Source organism: Protopterus annectens, chromosome 15.part0, assembly GCF_019279795.1.
Source record: "Protopterus annectens isolate FY-2018-M chromosome 15.part0, PAN1.0, whole genome shotgun sequence".
Taxonomy (NCBI): Eukaryota; Metazoa; Chordata; order Ceratodontiformes; family Protopteridae; genus Protopterus; species Protopterus annectens.
This window is the reverse complement of record NC_056749.1, coordinates 676486165-676505714: the sequence shown is the minus strand read 5'-3', so window position 1 is coordinate 676505714 and position 19550 is coordinate 676486165. Positions and strand designations below refer to the sequence as shown.

General features: G+C 40.0%; 1 protein-coding gene across 1 annotated transcript in view; it reads right to left on the bottom strand.

Moving 5' to 3' along the window:
• The window catches only part of MCF2 (MCF.2 cell line derived transforming sequence), a 1891050-nt gene that overhangs the window by 656854 nt on the left and 1214646 nt on the right, over positions 1–19550 (bottom strand). The window contains exon 13 of the mRNA XM_044057533.1: positions 3176–3347. Coding sequence (XP_043913468.1) covers positions 3176–3347 — 172 coding nt within the window. The remainder of the gene's footprint in view (positions 1–3175; positions 3348–19550) is intronic.

Genomic DNA, 19550 nt, shown 5'->3' with positions numbered 1-19550 from the left:
CAATTATTTCTTATGAAGCCAAACTCAGATTAGTTTTTACAGATGTGTTGGACTCAGGAGCTTGGCTGCCCCTTGAGACAATAACATCTGAAGACATTTTTATTTATTTAACATTTGTTAACTGGGAAAGTCTGACTTGGAACAAAGCCAATTTTCAGTGGAGTCCCAGAGAGAAACATCCCAGATGCATGTCTCTGTAATGTGGGAGGAAACCGGAGCACCCAGAGGAAACACACACGAACACAGGGAGGACATGCAGACTCCACACAGAAGGCACCCCAGCCAAGAATCAAACCGGAGAACACACATGCACACAATAAAAGCAGAAATGGCAAACCATGCTTCCAGAATTACTAGATGGCTTGACACAAGTATCCAAGCTATTAAGAGTCTCTGGGACTCTGCTGTGCCAAGGCCAGACTGATGAGTTAACATGCATATGGGAAACTTAACTGTTGTTCCTGTTTTGGGCAGTACATACAATGGCTAGTAATGTCTGAGTAGTGTCAAAATGCATGGGTACTATTTTGGACCGGCTTAATTAGTACAGAATACTATGAGGGCAGACCAGCTGATCTCCTGCAAATTGTAACACTGAAATATTAACAAACCAAGCAACCCATGAAATGATGGACCCCTTCTGGGGATGTGGGGAAAGGGTACAGCTGCCATCTTGCAATTACTGCACATGATTATGGCTATCAGCTGTTAATGAGCTTCATCCTATAATACAAAGTTTCATCCTGAAGCACAAAGTTTGATTCCCTCAACCTCTGTTTGCTTACTGTGTGACTCTGAGCAAATAACTTAACCAGAAAATGCTTCCAGAATGAGTCTAAAAATAGTCCGTGTAAATCAGTTCTGTACCACCCAGTTAACAAATACAAAGGAATAAATAAAACTCTGTCTCATCCATTTACAGGTTAAAAGCAGAATGAAGAATTGATCAGCTCAGATAAGAAGGAATGAGGTCCTTGTACTTTCCTGTTGTTAAGATGGTTTCATCTCTGAAGGTCTGGCAATAGAGTTTACGTGATTATTGATTTATAATGGTTGGTGCTCTAAATGGGAAACCTGAGATCACGACTAGTAGAGGTAGATGAGTAGTAATGAGGCCACCAAAGTGGGACTGGCCAGCAAATGAAAGACTATTCCCAGCAACTTCTTAAACAGTCTACACGGTGGTAAGGTTACTCACTGAACAGATTTGTCCCACAGCTCCATGTCTCAGGCTTCAATACTTATTGATATTTATTTTCACTACATATTTTAGTGTTCCTGCCTTGTCCACATGGGTTCTTCCATGGTGCTCTCTGTCCTACAACCTGCCAAAAACATGATAGCTGCATACATACCTCTCAGCCTGTTATCACAAGAAATCTAGACAAAACCAAAAATAACAGGGGGGGGGGGGCAAAGGCCCAAAAACATGGACAATTCTTAAATATTGCTGTTATAAACTAAGAAAGTTGCTCAAATAAAAGGTTTTGCAGGGAAATGCATTTTCTGAAGGATATAAAGTCTGAAACTCAAAATATCTGTTTTTATTTAGGGAATTCAGTCCTTGGTGATTTGCCAGAAAACCACAAGTTGCAGACTAAAAATATAAGGCAAAAATCTGGACATTTTGTGAAAATCAAGATTAGTTGAGAGGTATGGTTGAATGGCTATGAGAAACCTATTATATACATGTATTACTTTTAGCATTGTCTATATCATCTTTGTTTTTGTTGAAAGAACTTACAGTGGATCATACATACCACAAAGCAGTGAGCAAATGTGTGGATAAATGATAGAAAAAAATTCCCAGACCTCAACAGGACCTATGGCAGAAGAGATAAAATGAATCTTGGGAAGGAACATCCAACATCACACGGAGTTGGGGGACTAAAGGTCTGGGATGTGATGTCATTTCCAAATGATTAAATTTCAGCACCTCAAACAATGTGATATGCTGAGGCAAATAAAGGGCCTGAGAAACACTGCAGTTGAAAAGACTGAAGGCACTATACTTGCCTTTGTTGATTCATGGAGGATGAAATCCCTACTGCTCCCCTGCAGGAAAAAAACCTGCAGCACCAAAGAACTTAACCAAATTCCTTGAAAAGGTAGAGATTAGAGATGCTGATTAAGTCCTTAACATAAGTGATCATCTTACAAGAACCAGAAGCATGAAGTCCCCGAGTCCTACAGCAGTGCTTCTTGTATTTGCATTCCTTATGATTACTGGATGTGACTCTCAAGGGATACATTCCTAGTGCCCCCATTCCCTAGCGCAAGGGACAATTTGATTTCACTTCCATAATGTTGATTTTTTTTTTTAGTGAAGGCAAAATCTAGCCTGTTCTTCTATTCTGAACCCATGTAGTCAGCCTTGGATCTGACACTCTCTTTCTCTCTCTCCCGTCACTTAAGCAAGTCACTCAGCCAGAAAATGCACCATGGTCACCTCCTACAGAGATCTACTTATGACTAGTAGACTTACCTGCTTAAAGACAGAAAAGACACCTATAATGGAGACTATGACATACATCTGATGTGACAAAAAAAGGCATAACGCATTATGCAGAGCTCAGTCAGCAATTAACATTTTATAGTATCAGTTTGTCACATCTTGAGTACATTTTGAAGTGAAAACTACAAGAAAAATAATTGATAGCTGAACTAAACAAGTGGCAGTACTTTATTAATAAAGCTGGTCAACAGGAAGTGGTTCTACTTTAGGAAGAGACCCAGAAAGGTACCTGGAAACTGTCATCTTTTGGGTTCAAGACTGTTTTTCAAGATTTAGGTATGAGATATTTTGACATCAGTATGGTTAAGCAAATTACAAGTAATAAGTTACTTAGAAAATAAATAAAATGACTAACATAGTTATAAGTGCAGAGAGAAGTGTTAACCAAAGCAGTTGGAAAATTTAGCAAAGATTTTAGGAGTCTGAAGAAAAAAAAAGAAAACACAGCTTAAAATGCCAAAATGAAATTAAATACTGCAGAATCAGCCAGTCTTTGAAAAACACATGAAAGCATTTTTTGTGTATTGCTCTTAAATGAGTCTAGTTATCTTAGCATAATAATTAAACTAATTTCAAACAAAACACTGCAAGATTTATCTGGTGTATGGCACTCAGACATGCATTAAGTATTTAGTTCAGTGACTGGTTCTCAAGTTTTACCATGCTTTGGAGAAAATAATGGGGATTTAGCTCGAGGTGGATTCTCTGGTCTAGGTGCTACCAACTGCACTGGTCGTATCTGTTTATCTGCCACTTTCTTGAGACAGGCTTGCTGACTTTGGAACATTCCTTGAACATGCTCTAACTTCTGTAGAGCCATTTGAACCTGGTCCTATATGCAGAAAAAGGGTTATAGTTAATATTAACAGTAAATGCAATATTGGGAAAAGAACAAATTTATACATCTGTGATACTTACACAACTATTGTCACAATTTTTTTAACAACAACCAGTTTTATTGCTTTCCTAGTAACAAAATCAAGAACAGAATCTAGACTCAAATTTAAACAATTTTCTTTATCCGCTAATATCTAGTTGTCATATTCAAAAAGACATATATTTGAATTCTATTAATAGTTTCCCTCTTATTACAGTGGTGTAATGTTATTTCCAGAGGACCAAGAATTTGTTTAATAATCTTTAAATTGTTTTGGCCTGTCTTTTACCTTTTACATACTACATTAAAACTTGGCCTATGTGTTTCACTTTACGCAAAAAAAATACACATACAACAAAAAGCTGGATAACTACATGTTTACCTTTATTCAAGAATCAGCACATCCTTAAATCATCATATTACACCTAATATGTAATACAAGCCTTAAATTTAAAACCTATGCATACCGAATCAATAATTGATCAATGCACCCTTAAATGAAAGTGCCATTTATTTATTCATTTGAATTTGTTTACTGGGCTGGAGCATTGAATAATTCTGACCAATTTCAGTCTAGTTCAGGATCAAAAATTGGCCTGATATAGAAAACAAACAAGAGTACAATAATGCACAAGTGACAATAAAATAGTATTTTTCATGTAATCAAAAACTGTTTTCTTATTTCCAACTCATATTTATCATGTGCAGCACTACAATCCTCCCCTCAAAGTACCCTCAATCAATCAGATAATAGGCGAGCTTTTATTTACAACACTTCTATCCAGAAAAAGTACAGTTTTGTACCTACCATAAATGTAGATGTTCGAAGATCCACATTGTCATGTAAAATAAGGGTATGGGGCTGTCCTCGTCTTCGGCCGGAATAATTAAAAAGATGGTTGGCGTCGTGCAGGCGCGAATAATAACAAGGACTAGGAAGGGCAAGGCCGCGACAAAATCGCCGTCATTCCTTTCTTCATTTCTTGTCCCAGCCCTCCACAGAGAGGCCAAGCCAAAAAAAAGCAAAAAAACCAAAACAAAACAACCACCAACCACTTTCAATATACCACCAAACATAAACCACACCACACCACAACACAAACCCAGGGGAAGGAGGAGGGTAGAATAGGGAAGCACGATCTTGCAGCATCTACATCTTATTTTAGTGGCAAAAACAACTGTATGTTGTTCTTCATCTCATTGTGTGTGCTTACATAACATATGGTAGAAAAAGCAAGCAGGAGGAGTGAGGATGGCAAAAAAGCTAATTAGGAGTTGCCCATGCCCTGTGCAATTGCAAAAAGTGCTCCAGCCCTAGATTTAGAGAAGTGGGAGTGGTATGGAAGGTGGTAATGCTTGCAGAAAACTCCAAGTGAACAAGCTTAAATATCTTTAGTAGCCAACTTTAGTAAAAGTTTGTAGCCCTGGTGGAATGAGGCTGGGAATGAGGCCTAATCCAGCACCATGTGCGGAAATGATGAAAAAAATAATAAAAAACACAAAATTAATTAGAAATAGTTTATTTTGAACAAAAACACAGGTTTCCCCTGGAAAAGAAAAAAAAGAAAGAAACACAAACTGGCTGGTTCCTTGCCTTCTGCCTGAAACAAAATGCAACTTAACTGTCTGTGTATAAATGTATGTCCTTTTCCTTTTCCTTTTATTTGCATTATTTGCAAAAATGTATTGAATAAATGTTTTTTAAATAAAAACAAAGCCAAACTAAAAAGTGGTTAAAAAAAATACTTTGAGTAGTTTGCCTAAGGGTAAGAAAGATAAGAATGGAAAGAAAAGGAAAATTAACTGCCAATCAAGCCCTTCAACAAGTGTGTGGCAGAGGGGGTCGGTTTTCAAAAAGAAGTCTTCCATGATAAATATTTCAACAGCTGAATACTCCCAGCTCAAAAGGTTGTGAGAGGAGTTTCTCCAACACAAAATTGAGGATCCCACTTCCAACCCAAGCCTTTGCCGTGGGGGCAATATATGAGAGCTTCTCTTGAAAATAATCAAACAAAGGCTGAGAAAAAGGCAGAGGGAGCCTTCATAGAGAGCAGAAATAACCTTGAACTGTCAACCTTGGTAAGGAGAGAAGCAAACCTTGTAAAGTAAGTAAAGAAGGTAAGGGGATTAATAACACTCCAATAAACTTTTAGAAAAATCAAAGGCCTTTTACTGTACAAAATAAAAGTCCTTCATTGATCAACGAACTGAATAACTTAGTTTAAAAATTGTACTTCTAACATGGGAAATAAGGCTCCAAAAAAGAATATGCCAGGGGTGTAAACCTCCTGAGACAGTAAAACAGATGTCCAGAATGGTTGTATGGCTGTGACATGGGTGTTCTGAACTGACAGCAAAGGACCGCAGCTCCATGGAGGCTCCTGAGGAATCGGAGCATGGGTGCTGGTACCAGGCTCAATTGGGCCAATAAAGTGCTGTTAAAATCATGTTCTGACCTAAAATTCCTGGAGCAGGCCTGGCAACCTGGGAGAAACCTTGTGAGAAGGACCTTCAGAGATGAAAGCAATTGAGGAAGAGCAGAGGATTTCCAAGCTGTGTGATCCAAAACCTTGAGAAAACTTTGGCAGTTGGTAATTTAAAGGAAAGTGATGGAGATCTATGTCTGGTCTTACATCAATAAGCGAAATCATAGAGATCCATCCCCCACCACCGTGGGATCAAATACATCTTACATGCACATCCACTAAGGAGTCCTGGTGTCTTACAGTGAAATCACATCTTTAGCTGTAAAGTCTTGTGTCTGGTCTCCTTGACCTAAGCATCTGCTGTCTGCATAAAGAGATTCCCACTTGCTTGTCCGCTTGGTTGTTAATTGCTTGTGACAGTTTGTGTTGTAGTTTTTCCTTGCACCTGCCCTTCCTTGAAAGTGTGTTTGAGCTTATCATCAGCAAGTGGAATTGTGCTAACATCTCCTTATGAAGAAGTAAAATGAAGTCGTCTCTCAGGCGCAATTGTTGAGCCCATTATCCAGATAGCTTTGCCTGAGCCACAATCTCTTCTGCTAAGTGTTAAAATCTGATTCGCTTGTCAGGCACCTCCTTGAGAGGACATTCCTGCTACCTCTGCATTCCTGAGCCTGGCATTACAGGACACGGTCTTGCAAGAAGGTATTGGCTGAATGAAGTGTTCCAAATTCAGCAGTGTAAATTTCTTACATTCTGAGAGATAGTTTTGGCATTTGATGTGTAGCATGGTGGCAGTACCATAATTGTACAGAGCTGCTTGAAGGACTGTCCTTGCACAACTGTTGAGCAACAACTAGAACCTGAATACAAGGAACTATGAAAGTTTGTCTTGTCAAAAATTTGGACTTCCGGGCCGTACACTGACACAAGAGTATGAGAAGTTTGGTTGTGAGGTACTAGACTGGACTTTATTTACGTTCTGGACTGTATTCCTGCTCACAGTCTACCCCCATCACCAAATAACACATTCATCAACCTCCAGTCGACTTGGAATCAGGCATTTCATGGCGTCCCTTCCCAGTAAATTCCAATAAGCCTAGATACTCTAAAATGATGCAAATGGAAAGCTACCACTGGAGCAGAATCAGATCTATGAACACTCTAAAAATAATGTAGATAAGCCAAGAGAGCCAATAAAGCATGTGAAAAATGGAAGTCCTATGAACAAAAACTTAGAATAGATGCTGAGATGGGCCTGATAGGAACAAATAGGTGTTGTATTCATCCTTTGGCCCCATCCAACATTTTTTGCATCAGCAGAGAACAAGCTGTTGGGATCCTCCAGGATTGAATTGAGGGAAGATCCAGATATGTGTTGTATGAGAATAAGCCGCATGTAACGCCAAAGGTTTCTTGGGGTATGAGCAGAGGGAGAATGGCGATAGGACTCCACTTAGAGCAGAGGACCGTTGTATAGCCCTTGGCTTTGGACTTTGAATCCTGCTGCCACTAGGAGGGCTGAGGTGGAACGTCCACTCCTAAAAGGAGTAGAGGTATGGAAATCCAACATTAGTCTCTGTCTATGTCCAATTTCTTTGTTTTGAAGTGATCAATTCCTAAAGGCCCTTTAAGAAAATAAACTTCCTGGCTGAAAGGATAAGCTGCCAGCACCCAGGATCTGGCTGCTGAAAAGTCTAATTCCCGTTTACGAGAGGACTACTCTCTGAGGTGCTGCCTTGCAGAAGAAGATTGATGCCTGGCAAGTCTAGATCACCCTCCCTGGACCAAATCATAAAGAACCACCCCTGCCCTACCCGTAAATGAATTTAATCCACCCCTCTCAGGCCAAAAAGAACAACAGGCCTGTTCTAACTTTAGCAAATCTTTTCCCCTAGATTTAGATTCATGAATAAGATTTTTTCTTCAAATGTCACTCAGGACTGCCAAAGGGCAACTGACCCACCGCAAAGGAGCAATCAAAAACTAAAGATCATTCAGCAGATAGATTTGTTCTCTAATTAGAACCAAACAAATAACTCAAGCTGCAGGCAGCCACCACGGAGGCCTGCCAAGCACAGCCAACCACCTTGTTCCTCTCCTGCCACCACCTGTACACCACCAAACTCAATAATTTTACACCAGAGACAGACACTAGAATATATCTTTCCCAGCAGCATCAAAACTGAGAAGAAAGTTGACCTAACTCTCAATTCAAAGTTCAGATAGGAGCCAGAAGCTAAGGTGAAGATGATTTTTCTTCTTCCTCCCTTCCAGAAGAGCTCAACCCTTAGACTAGAATTGAGAGATTCCAGCTTTACATACCTTCAAATCCTAGAACTTGACCAACAGAGGCCCTCCCACTTAAGGTAGAAGATGTATAGACCTATTTTCTGCAGGCTCCAAAAGCTCCTAAGGGCCTATAGAGAGTAACTGTTAGAGAGAATCAACACTCACTCTCTTCACAGAAACCAGAACAGCAAGTGGGCAGGAGAACAGGGGTAGGTGCATGCCTATGGCTCAGCACTCACTCTACCCCTCTGGACTCCCCAGCACAGAGAAGGAGATCTGGCAGAATAGAATGAAGTCAGAATAAAAATGGAAGTGAATTGAAAAGAAGCACAAGACTTGAAGAAGCCTGCACCATATGAGAAGCAGTAGATCCTGGATGCCAAGCAGAAGATGAGGTAACTGTCACATCCTCCCTGCAAAACTTTCCCCCTGCTCTGGAAGTCATTCTGTTCTGAAAGGAAAAAAATCAAGAGCCTCCTGAGTGAAGCATCAATCTAATCATCATCTATGCCAGAATCAGAGGAACAATAGTGCTGCAAGGAGGGAGGACACTAACAGAACTCAAAAGGGCCCAAACTTGAGAAGCCTTTCCCACTCCTGGCTAAACTCTATAACAAGGCCAGGAAAGGAGGGGAAGCTTCTAACTTGAGAAGCCTTGAGCTCAACAGGAGTCCCTCCTGCACCCTCTCAGACCAAAACGAGACTCCAAGAGAGCAGACCTGTTCCCTGGCTCTGGGAGGGTCTCCTCTGGGCTCAGTCCGCACAGGCTATAACCCCACACTCCCAAGTTGTTCTCCCATTATCGACTTTATTCTTGGTCCACTATCATACTGCGGCTTACTTACCACTGCCAGTCACTCTCTTTTTTAATCTGTACCTTAAGAATGTGTACATTTTCTCAATACTTTTCATCAACAAGCATTCTGTTACTTATATTGCTATCCTGTTTGATAATTTATCTATAAAAACGTATCATTTTCTTTACTCATTCTAAACAACTTATATGATGGTCCCCTTATAGCTTATTTATGGTTCTGCTCAACCTCATAAGTCTATCTCACCTCCCATTATCACCGCGGTCACTTGGAAGGCAAGCACCTTCACCAATTATATTTAAAGTTCTACTTACAGTACCACTTCATGGGCAATGAAGCTCCTAAGGCACAACTGCTATACCCAATATTACAAATCAAAGTTCCTCTTTTTATCATTAATTTTTCCAATTTTGTAATACTCACATCTGTAACATATAACATACTTTTACACCATTTAGTCTCCATTCATTTCACTTTCCCTTCTAGAGGCTACATAATTATTTGTCCCTTCTCATCAGCTTTCCAAAATATCCATTTTTCTCCAGATTTATATTCATTTATACAGATCTTATTATTAAATCTATCCTACTATCCTTCATTATATTCAACTTTCACTCATATCTTCACAAATACATTTAGTAAGGTTTCACAACTATAAATGCATTTCAGAGATATAATTAAACAACCTGCTAGAAACTCTTTGAAGTATAATCAATTAGTGTTCATATGACTGGTATTTAAAAAGAAGACAGTTTAAGTTCTAGCATTTACAGACAATTTTTTTTTCATAATCTTTCTTAACTCTTCAACCTTTTTGTCAAAAAATGAAATATGAAGTTTAATGTAAAATTAATATAGATATATTAATCATATATACATATAGAATAATGTATAAACAAAATATGAAATATGTAAAAAGAAATCGCATTAGAAATGTCTGATTTCACCAACTGCATTCTAAGTGAACACAACGGTTATCTTTATCGTGTACTATTAAACTTTAGTTTTATATCCTTCCTGAAGTATCAAACATAATATTTATTGAATATGAGTTTGCCTATTTTTTAAGTATGAACAATATATAATTAACAAACCTTTCTTCTCATCAAGCAACTTACAAAGAACTTTTTCAATGGTAAAATGTTATGGTGTCTATGTTTATCATGCATGACAGAAGAATTTAAAGTTTTCCATTTCGATAGCAAACTTTTTGAACAGACTTTCTTAGCTGTTCTACTATTTCAATATAGGAAACAGTCTTAAGCTTAATCTATATTGTGCATTCTACTAATTAATATACATAAAAAGAAACCCTCTTCATAAAGAGATTAGTTAACTACAATGAATGCTTTCTAAGCAAATACAATGCTTAATTTCATCAAGTGCAATTATATTCACATTATATATTCACTATTAAACCACAAGTAAACAATGTTTGTAAACACGTTGATTTTACCAACTTCAAATTTAATTATCTTTCTAAACTAGTTAACAAACCTTAAAAATTTCCAAAAGAAAACAATAATGTTTCAGACTTCACAGGAACTACAAAAATCAATAAATTCAGGACACAGTAATGATGCTAATAAACCATTTAACTCTGATTTCATCACATACACTTGTTGCATCTGAATGCCACATCATTACCAACCCTCCTTAAATTTGTTGACCTTACAGTCTGACAGCTGCATAAGAAAAAAGTAATAAATGCTGGAACTTTGCAGGTACTAACAAATCAAGAAATTCAAGAAGCATTATTTAACAACAGTATGCATAATATTTTGCACACACATTTGTTTTACTTGCTTTACTTACACCACAAATTCACTTATCCTGCAGGCCAAACTTTAAATAAAGAAAAAAAAGAAACCGAAATTTTACATACATGTAAACTTAAACGGCTCTTTTAACCTTTAGTTTTATTGTTTTTATTTGGATCCAATCTTCAATGAATATTTTTCCAGTCATCAGCCCTTTTATAAATCTTTCACTCACAGTCCACTACTTATTAAATCCAACTGACTTCTTCCGCCAAGTACTTATTAAATCCAATTGAGTTCTTCCACCAAGTCCTACTATCTTGAGCCTGAATTTTCACAAAAGAACAGCAGCAGCATTTGTTCAGCCAAGTCCTGTTTTTCTGCTCATTCACCTTCATCCTCTACAGACATGTCCTCATATTTTTATTAAACGCGATCTTTTCCTTGTGATTTTGCACACAGGTCAAGCATATGGACCATATGTTAACTTGCTGAATGGCCTTTCCCAGATCATCAAAAGTCACTATTTCAGTCCTTTAACTTCAACTTTATTTTGTTTTACACAAAAAGCCATGAACAAAATAAGAGTAAACAAGGCATAACAGAAGACTACAAAACTAGGCATCATGACTCATCCTATCCCATCATAAGCAATTTCAAAAAGATAGGTTTTTAGTTATGACTAGAAGACAGACAAGGATGGACATTAAGGAAGCATCAGGGTAGTAGATTCCACAGGTGTGGAGGGGGGGGGGGTTGTTAGGCAAAAGAATGAACACCAGAATTCTGACGACTCAACCATGGAATCAACAGAACCCAGAGTAGAGAAGTATAGAACTCTAGGTGGGGCACATGGAATCTCTAATTATTTCTGATAAGAGGGAGCCAAGTCATGTACAGACAAAACCACTAACACTAAAACCCAAAAGATAATCCTGAAATGAACCAGCAGCAAGTTTAAACTATATATAACAAATGCAATATGTTGGTAACATGAAGTATTACTAAGTACCCTGGCAGAGTTTTGCACTAACTGCAGGTGGTCCACTTAAGTGCAGGGGAGTCCCAGGTAAAATACAAAGCGATAATTTAGACATAAGAACTCTGCATAAAGTTCTACTACTGAGAGATTAGCTTGATATAAAAAGCAATGTATTCCGAGAAATGTTTCTTAAAGAGAAAAATGAAGATCTTACAACAGCTGCAACTTGGCCTTGCAGCATCTACTTGTGGTCTAGGATAACACTTAGATTATGCACCTCTCCAACAAATTCAAGCTAGCTTCTTTCATAGAAAATATAATTTGGTGTTACTGATGTTTAGTTTTATCCAATTACAACATAACCATAAATGTATAACTTCAGGATGGTCAGCTAAGGAATACACAATCCTATTTTGTACTGAAGAAGGGTGCGGAATATTTGGGTGTCACTTGCATAACTATGGCATGTAAGTCACCTTTCCCTAACAAGGTTTCCCAATGGAAACAAGTAAAATGTGCATAATAATGGGTGTAAAATTGAACTGTGAGAGACTCCACATTCCACTGGGTTGGGGGAAGATGTGTTCAGACCCGAATAGACCTTTGGAATGTAAGGTAAGGTATGGCATAAATTAATCTAAGACCAAACAGGAGGGGCAGCATTAAGATTGTAACTGTTCAAAACAGTAGGCCATAATCAAATACATCAAATACCACCAAGAGATCCAAGAGGACCAAAACCAAATAAAACCACTGGTTTCTTGCCATCAAAATCATCAACAACTTCTGCTAAATAAATACATAAATATTACATTATTTGGCAGATTATTTATTATTTGTGATTAATGGAAGTGGATTATTAAACTTTTATGAGTTAATGCAGGGAAATACCTTTAAATGGCAAAATATACAACTAAGTTAGCAGTGTCTTTTTTAATACACACACACATATATATATATATATATATATATATATATATATATATATATATATATATATTAATTATTTGTAAGTCACTATAGCTTTTTGCTTGGTTGGTAGAAAGACAGTTTAGTAGTTTGCCTCTTCGATAGGCAAACTAGGAACCTCAGTATCCATGGTAGGTTGTGTTTTATTAGTAATATATAGGTTGTAGACTTATTTCTGTTTTTATTACTTACGACTTTTAGAAGTTTAGTTTGCAAAAAAGAAGAAATCAAAAATAAATGTCTAAAGTTATGATAGTATTGGAGCAATACATTAGAGTCTTTTATACAACTACATTAAAATGGTGGACAGATATGTCATATTATGTCTTGGTAAAATACACAGTATGGATAGTTTTAATCTATTCTCTATTGATGTAAATGGATTAAATAATGGCAACACAAGGAATCATTAATGAGATATTTAAAATGAAATATACAAGAAATAATATTTTTGCAAGAAACTCGCCTGATAGATAAATATACAAAATATCTAAATAAATTAGTTTATGAAACGTTATCGTCTGCTTCTTTTAACAAAAAGAGAAGAGGGACTGCTACACTTTGGAGAAAATCTACTGTGCTGCCTTGGGTCATGGAATCTATTAACGATCCCAAAGAAATGTATTCATTTTATAGTAATTACATATAATTACAAACTCTATACACTAGCTATTTTACTGCCTCCCTGGAAGAGGTGCAACAGTGGCTAAAGCTCACTTAAACATGTTACAAAATCACTGGAAGGGTATCTTAATTTTAGCCTGGAGATTTTAACTGCATGTCTAATATAGAAGATACAGGTGAACAGAAGAAAGTTAAAATTGTAGCATATGCTAAAGCACTAAACAAGTGGATTAGTAATAATAATCTAGTTGATTTATTAGCAAAAGCAAACAATAAGTCATTATTCTTATGCACATGGGATGCAAACTAGAACTGAGAGGATTTATGCTTCCGCAGATTTACTTAATAAAGTAAATTCTTTTACAACTATTCCTTATCCTCCATCTGATCATAATGCACTAAGTACTAATATATCAATGGATTTAAGGAAAGTTCAGATTATTTACAGAATTCCAGAATATATGATAAAATTAAAAGACTTTAAGAGTTATCTTAAAGAACAAATTCAGAATTTTATATCTCTGAATGAAGATGGTCAAGTTAATAAAGTCATACTACAGCATTCCTTAAAAGTGCATATTAAAGATACAATGGGAAGATGGGCAAGCAATAAAAATAAAAGAGTGGGATAAAGAAAGTACAGTTGTGTACACTTACCATAAATGTAGATGTTCGAGTGTATTCACTGTTACAGTCATCACATTTGGGTTATCTCTGCCAGGGTAGCCCTTGGACGGCCCGAAAACCAGAGGCTTAGTATTTCTGAGTTGGTTGCTGTCGCTCCAGGACTGAAGTCAGATTGTCAATAGTATAAAGTAAGGCAGCTGACGCCATTGCATCAGTTTTTCTTGCCTTAATTGTCAGGAGCCTCCAAGTGGGTGGCAGGTTATGGTGGAAGAACCCCACCAGTAGAAAGTAAATACCAAAATGTTCCTTGTAAGGAGAGAGAGAGAGAGAGAGAGACAGTGAGAGAAGAGGGGGATGGAGGGAGGAAAACCAGGACTGCAGCAGTGAATACACTTGAACATCTACAGTTATGGTAAGTGTATGCAACTGTACTATGTTCTTCATGTTTCACTGCTGCAGTCATCACATTTAGGTTGATTCCCAAAGCTGAGGAAAAGGGTGGAGGCAGTCAAGGAAACTAGGGGCTGGTTAGGATGCCCTGCAAGACTGCAGTGGCAAAGCCTGCCCTGGATTTGGAGAAGATAGGCAGGTGGTAATGCTTGGTGAAAGTGTGAACAGATGTCCAGGTGGCAGCCTTCAGGATGTCCCTGGTGGAGACTCCTCTGAGGAAAGCTGCAGAGGTGGAGGCTGCTCTGGTGGAGAAAGTCCTGACCCCCTTAGGGGGAAGTTTTCCACGTTGCTTGTAAGAGAAATGGATGCAGTGTGCTATCCATTTGGAAATTGTTTGTTTGGAAATGGCTTTGCCCTCTGCACCTGCAGCAAAGCTAATCAGTAATTGATCGGACTTTCTGAATGATTTAGTCCTGTCCAGATAAAATCTGAGCTGTCTGTGCACATCTAGAGTGCAGGATCCTTGCCCCCTTGTTTTGTGGGTTAGGGAAAAAGGTGGGCAAATGAATGGATTGGTGGAGAGCCACACTGGACACCACTTTGGGCATGAAGGATGGGTTAGTCCTGAGGGGAAACCCTGTCATCATGGAAGATGATGAAGGGCTCCACAGCCATGAGTGCTTGTAGCTCAGAGACTCTTCTGGCTGAAGTGATGGCCAGAAGAAAAGCTGTCATCCAGGAGTAAAATTTTAACTCTGGTGAAGATGCTGGTTCAAATGGGGCAAGGTAAGCTTTTCCAACACAAAGTTAAGGTTCCAAGCTGGAGTAGGTGCTCTTCTGGGTGGCATCAAGTTGCTAGCACCTCTTAGGAATCGTTTGATCAGATGGTGTGAGAAAAGGGGCTGCTCAGTGTGGAAATGAGCAGAGATAGCAGAGGCATGAATTTTAATAGAGGAAAAAGAGAGACCACTGTGTAGTAGGTCATCTAGGTAATCCAAGATGAGAGGTAGGGAGGGCTGTACCGTATCAGCTCCCTTAGCCTGAATCCAGGTGCAGAACCTTTTCCATTTTTCAGCATAAGACTTTCAAGTGCTAGGGCGCCTGGCCTCATGTATAACATCTAGAACCTTTTTACTGAGGTTGGCAGATTGATCAGTGGTCAGGGAATAAGCCAAGCTGCCAAATTGAGAGTCTGCAAGAATTCTCCTTCCCCCTGGGTCAGGAGGGTTAGGTTCTGAGGGAGATGCCATGGTGGCAGTGGGTCAGGCTGTGCAGCAGTGGGTACCAGTGCTGGTAAGGCCAGTCTGGAGCAATAAGAATTGCCCTTGGTTTTCCTCCCTTATTTTGAGCAGTACCCCGGTGATGAGAGGTAGTGGAGGAAATGCATAGACCAATAGATTTACCCAGGGGAAGGAAAGGGCATCCACTTTCCAAGTCATGCAGTGATGCTCCCTGGTGCAGAACTTGCTGAGCTGATGGTTGGTGTAGGGGGACAAAAAGGTCGACCTTCGGGGTGCCCCATTTCTGAGTTATCAGAGTAAAAGGTTCTTTTGTCTAGCTGCCACTCGTGTGGGTCCAGAAGATTTCTGCGTAAGTGGTCTGCCAGAGAGTTTAGAGAACCTGGCAGGAATTGTGCTAACAGGTGGAGTTGCATGGCAGAGGCTGTGTGCCAAAGGGTCATGGCCGGCCTGCATAGATGGTAGAAGTGAGTCCCTCCCTGCTTGTTGATATACTACATCACTGTGGTGTTATCTGCTTTGATTAAGAGAGCCCCTGGGTAGAGAAGGGGCCTGAAAGATGTCAATGCATGCTGGACAGTTAACATCTATTTTTGGTTTATGTGCAGATGAATTTGCTGTGGGCTCTATTGGCTCTGTATGCACCTGCCATCCAGGTGTGCACCCCAGGCATAATCTGATGTGGCTGTGGTGAGGGTCTGGGCAGCAAGGGGTGGTAAGAAAGGTAGCCCCTTGTTGTGGGAGCATGCTGCTGCCCACCAAAGAAAATCTTTCCTTAGGCAAGGTATCATTGGTATAACAGTTTCCAGGTCTTGAGAGTGTTGACACCAAAGGCTTTTTAGGTACCAGTGAAGTTTCCTCATATGCAGTCTGGCATATGGAATGGGTAGAATGCAAGATGCCATGAACCCCAGAGCTTGCAGGATTTTCATTGCAGATAACTGGGGTCTGGTGGCTAATTGAGAGAAGTAGGCTGTCAGGTAAGTTTGCTTTTCTTGTGCAAGGAATGCCATCTGGGATGCTGTGTCCAGGCTTGCTCAGAGGAATATAATCCTTTGGGTGGGTACTAGTTTAGATTTCTTTTCATTGATAGTGTACCCAGGGAGGTCAGTAGGGACTTTACAAAGGCCATGTGCTTGAGCAGCTTTTCCTGACTGTTTGCCTGAATTAGGCAGTCATCTAAATATGGGTAAATTTGGATATTCCTTTGTCTGCAAAAGGCAATGGCGGGAGACAGACATTTTGTGAAAACACTGGGAGCAGTAGATAAGCCAAAGGGAAGTGCAAAGAACTGAAAGTGTAGAAATTCTGCCCTGAAACACAGATATTTCCTGCATGATTCCCTGATGGGATTGTGGAGGTAGGCCTCTTTTAGGTCTAAGATGGGTAGCAGTTGCTGGAGGGTGAGCATTTTGAATTTTGGTATCACCAGGAAGGTGTTTAGAATGGATAGATCGAGGATGGGGTGTCAGGTACCCTCTTTTCTGGGTACAAGAAAAAGCCTGGAGTAGAAACCTTGGCCTATCTGTTCTGCAGGAACATGCTCTATTGCCCTCATAGAGAGCAGGGAAAGGACTTGCTTTTTTGCCTCTGCCCACTGATTTGGAGGTAGATCTGGGAACCCTTTTGGGGTTGGAAGAGTGTGGAAAGAAAATTTGTATCCCTGGGGACACTATGTTGAGGACCCAGTAGCCGCTGGTAATGTGACCCAGGTGCTTGTGTGAAAGGAGAGTTTTCCTCCTAGGGGGAAGTGCAGGTGGGCAGAGGGAGGTGGTGGGGGAGGAGAGTCATTATGAGTTCTTACCATGAGGGGGTGGCTTAGAACTCCCTGGTTTCGAAGTGGAGAAACTCCACTGCTTTGATCTCTGCATTCTCTGTGGCTGCTGTCTGGGGGGTCTGCTTCCCCGGGGTTTGGGCTGAACTGACCTGGAGGCAGGAGGAATGGACCAGTGCTTGGAGGGGCAATGCCTGCTGAACCAGGGTGGCTGGACCTGTAGGAAATCCTTAACTGTCTGCATAGATTTACCTTTTTCTTCCATCTTTTTAAGACCTCCTCTGCCTTAGTGCCAAATAAGTTGTCTTTGTGCAAGGGTGCATCCAATAACTTAGATTTAACATGGTCTGACAAGGGCTGTTCCTTAAGCCATGCATGCCTTCTGAGGACAGAATCAGTGACTGCTGCCCTGCAAGAAGCTTCTAGGGCATCAAAACCACAGTGTAAGGGTGTGCTTACTCACTTGACTTGCAGAATGCATTAACTCTTGTAACTCTAGATTCTGCACAAGCAGGAAAGGAACACACTTTTTGTTTGAAGAGTTCCATGGTATCTTGCTGAAATTTTAGCATACGGAACTGGCAATTTAGTGCTCTGATAGCAAGAGTAGCAGAGGTGCATATTTTTTTACCCCATCTGTCTAATGCTCGAGAATCCCTATCTGAGGGGGTGGGATTCTTAGCAGACATTGCTTTAATTCCTTTAGGCCCTTGAGAAATTATCTCAGGGTCAGCAGCAGGATTTTTGAAAATAAATTTGTGAGAGTCAGGGACTCTGTAATACTTGTCCAGTTTTGTGGGTGCAGGAGGGAGGGTGTCAGGAGTCAAACTGGATTCCAGGAAAACATCGTCCACAACATCCGGGACTAGGGGAATGGCCAGGGGTCTGCGCTGTGGAAGATCTAAAAATTCTCTGAGTCTCTTTTTAGACTCAGGTTAGTCCTGACATTCCCATTGGAAATGCTCCCTTAAGAAATGTAGGGTTTCCCCAAAGAAAAAGTCCTCAGGTGGCGAGGCTGAACAAATGGAATCCTCTGCATCAGAATCCTCATAAGCAGAGAGGGGTTGCATGTCTTCATATTCAGATGCATCAGAGTTATCAGACTCCTGTTCAGACAAAAGTACTGGGGATAGATCTCTTTTTCTTTTGAAGGGGTAGCTTGGCTTCCCCTGATCAGCATGGTAAGATTTTCCACCATTTTAAGCATTTGAGACTGAGGCAAGGAAGCAGGTGTCTGAGCGGAGGTCATCTGTTTCTTGGGTGTGGTTTGTACCATGGGCCTTAGAAACTCGGTTGCTTTCAAAAGGACGGTAGACGTGAAAGAAGTCATCGGTTTGTGTCGAGAATCAGTAGTGCGAAGTACTTCCTCGGAAGCCAGTGCCTGCCCAGCAGCTTCGGACCCATCCAAGCTAGAGACAACTGCAGGATCCTTAGTCGAAGAAAAGTTTTGCGGCATACCAGACTCCGAAAGGGTCTCGATAGTGCCTGAAAATCCACAGAAGTGGGCATCAGGGGCTGCAAAAGCACCTCACTGAGGACCGGAGAACTGATGTCTAGCTTAACGGAAGCATCGTCAGTAGGTTTGGACCTGTGCAGTCTGTCTCTGTCTTTATCCTTACGTTTTTTGGAAGATCTGCTGTCGGATGGCTTACCAAAGCCATACCGGAATTCGAGGACTGTAAGCGAAAATATCTAGCTTACAATAAGGACCGGATGATGTATAGTTGTGGTGTTAAAGCACAAAAGCGACAGCGAGGGACATTGTGGTCTGGGCCTAAGCAAGTGACACAGTAAGAATGAAAGTCTCGGTGTAGTATTTGCTTACCACAGGCGAGACAACTGTTAACTTTTTCTGACATTGGTTAGAGCAAGAAAAAAGAATCCCCAACAGGGTACTTAGCTTTAAAAGACTTCAGCTTCAATTTGGAAGACGAAATTCAGGTAGTGGCAGACTGGCACTCATGCGAACTGCTTCTGCTTTTGGCTCCTCAGCAAGAAAGACTGATGTAATGGCGTTGGCTGCCTTACTTTATACTACTGATGACCTGATGTCAGTCCTGAAGTGACAGCAATTGACACAGAAATACTAAGCCTCTGGTATTCAGGCTGGCCGAGGTCTACCCTGGCAGGGATAACCCAAATGTGAAGACTAAGTAACACGACTCCACAGCCACCAGGAACAAAAAACAAAAGCTGATGTGAAATGCGAAAATCTTTTATTCAAGTAGGTCCAAGAAGAAATAAACACAAGCGCTTTCACTCAG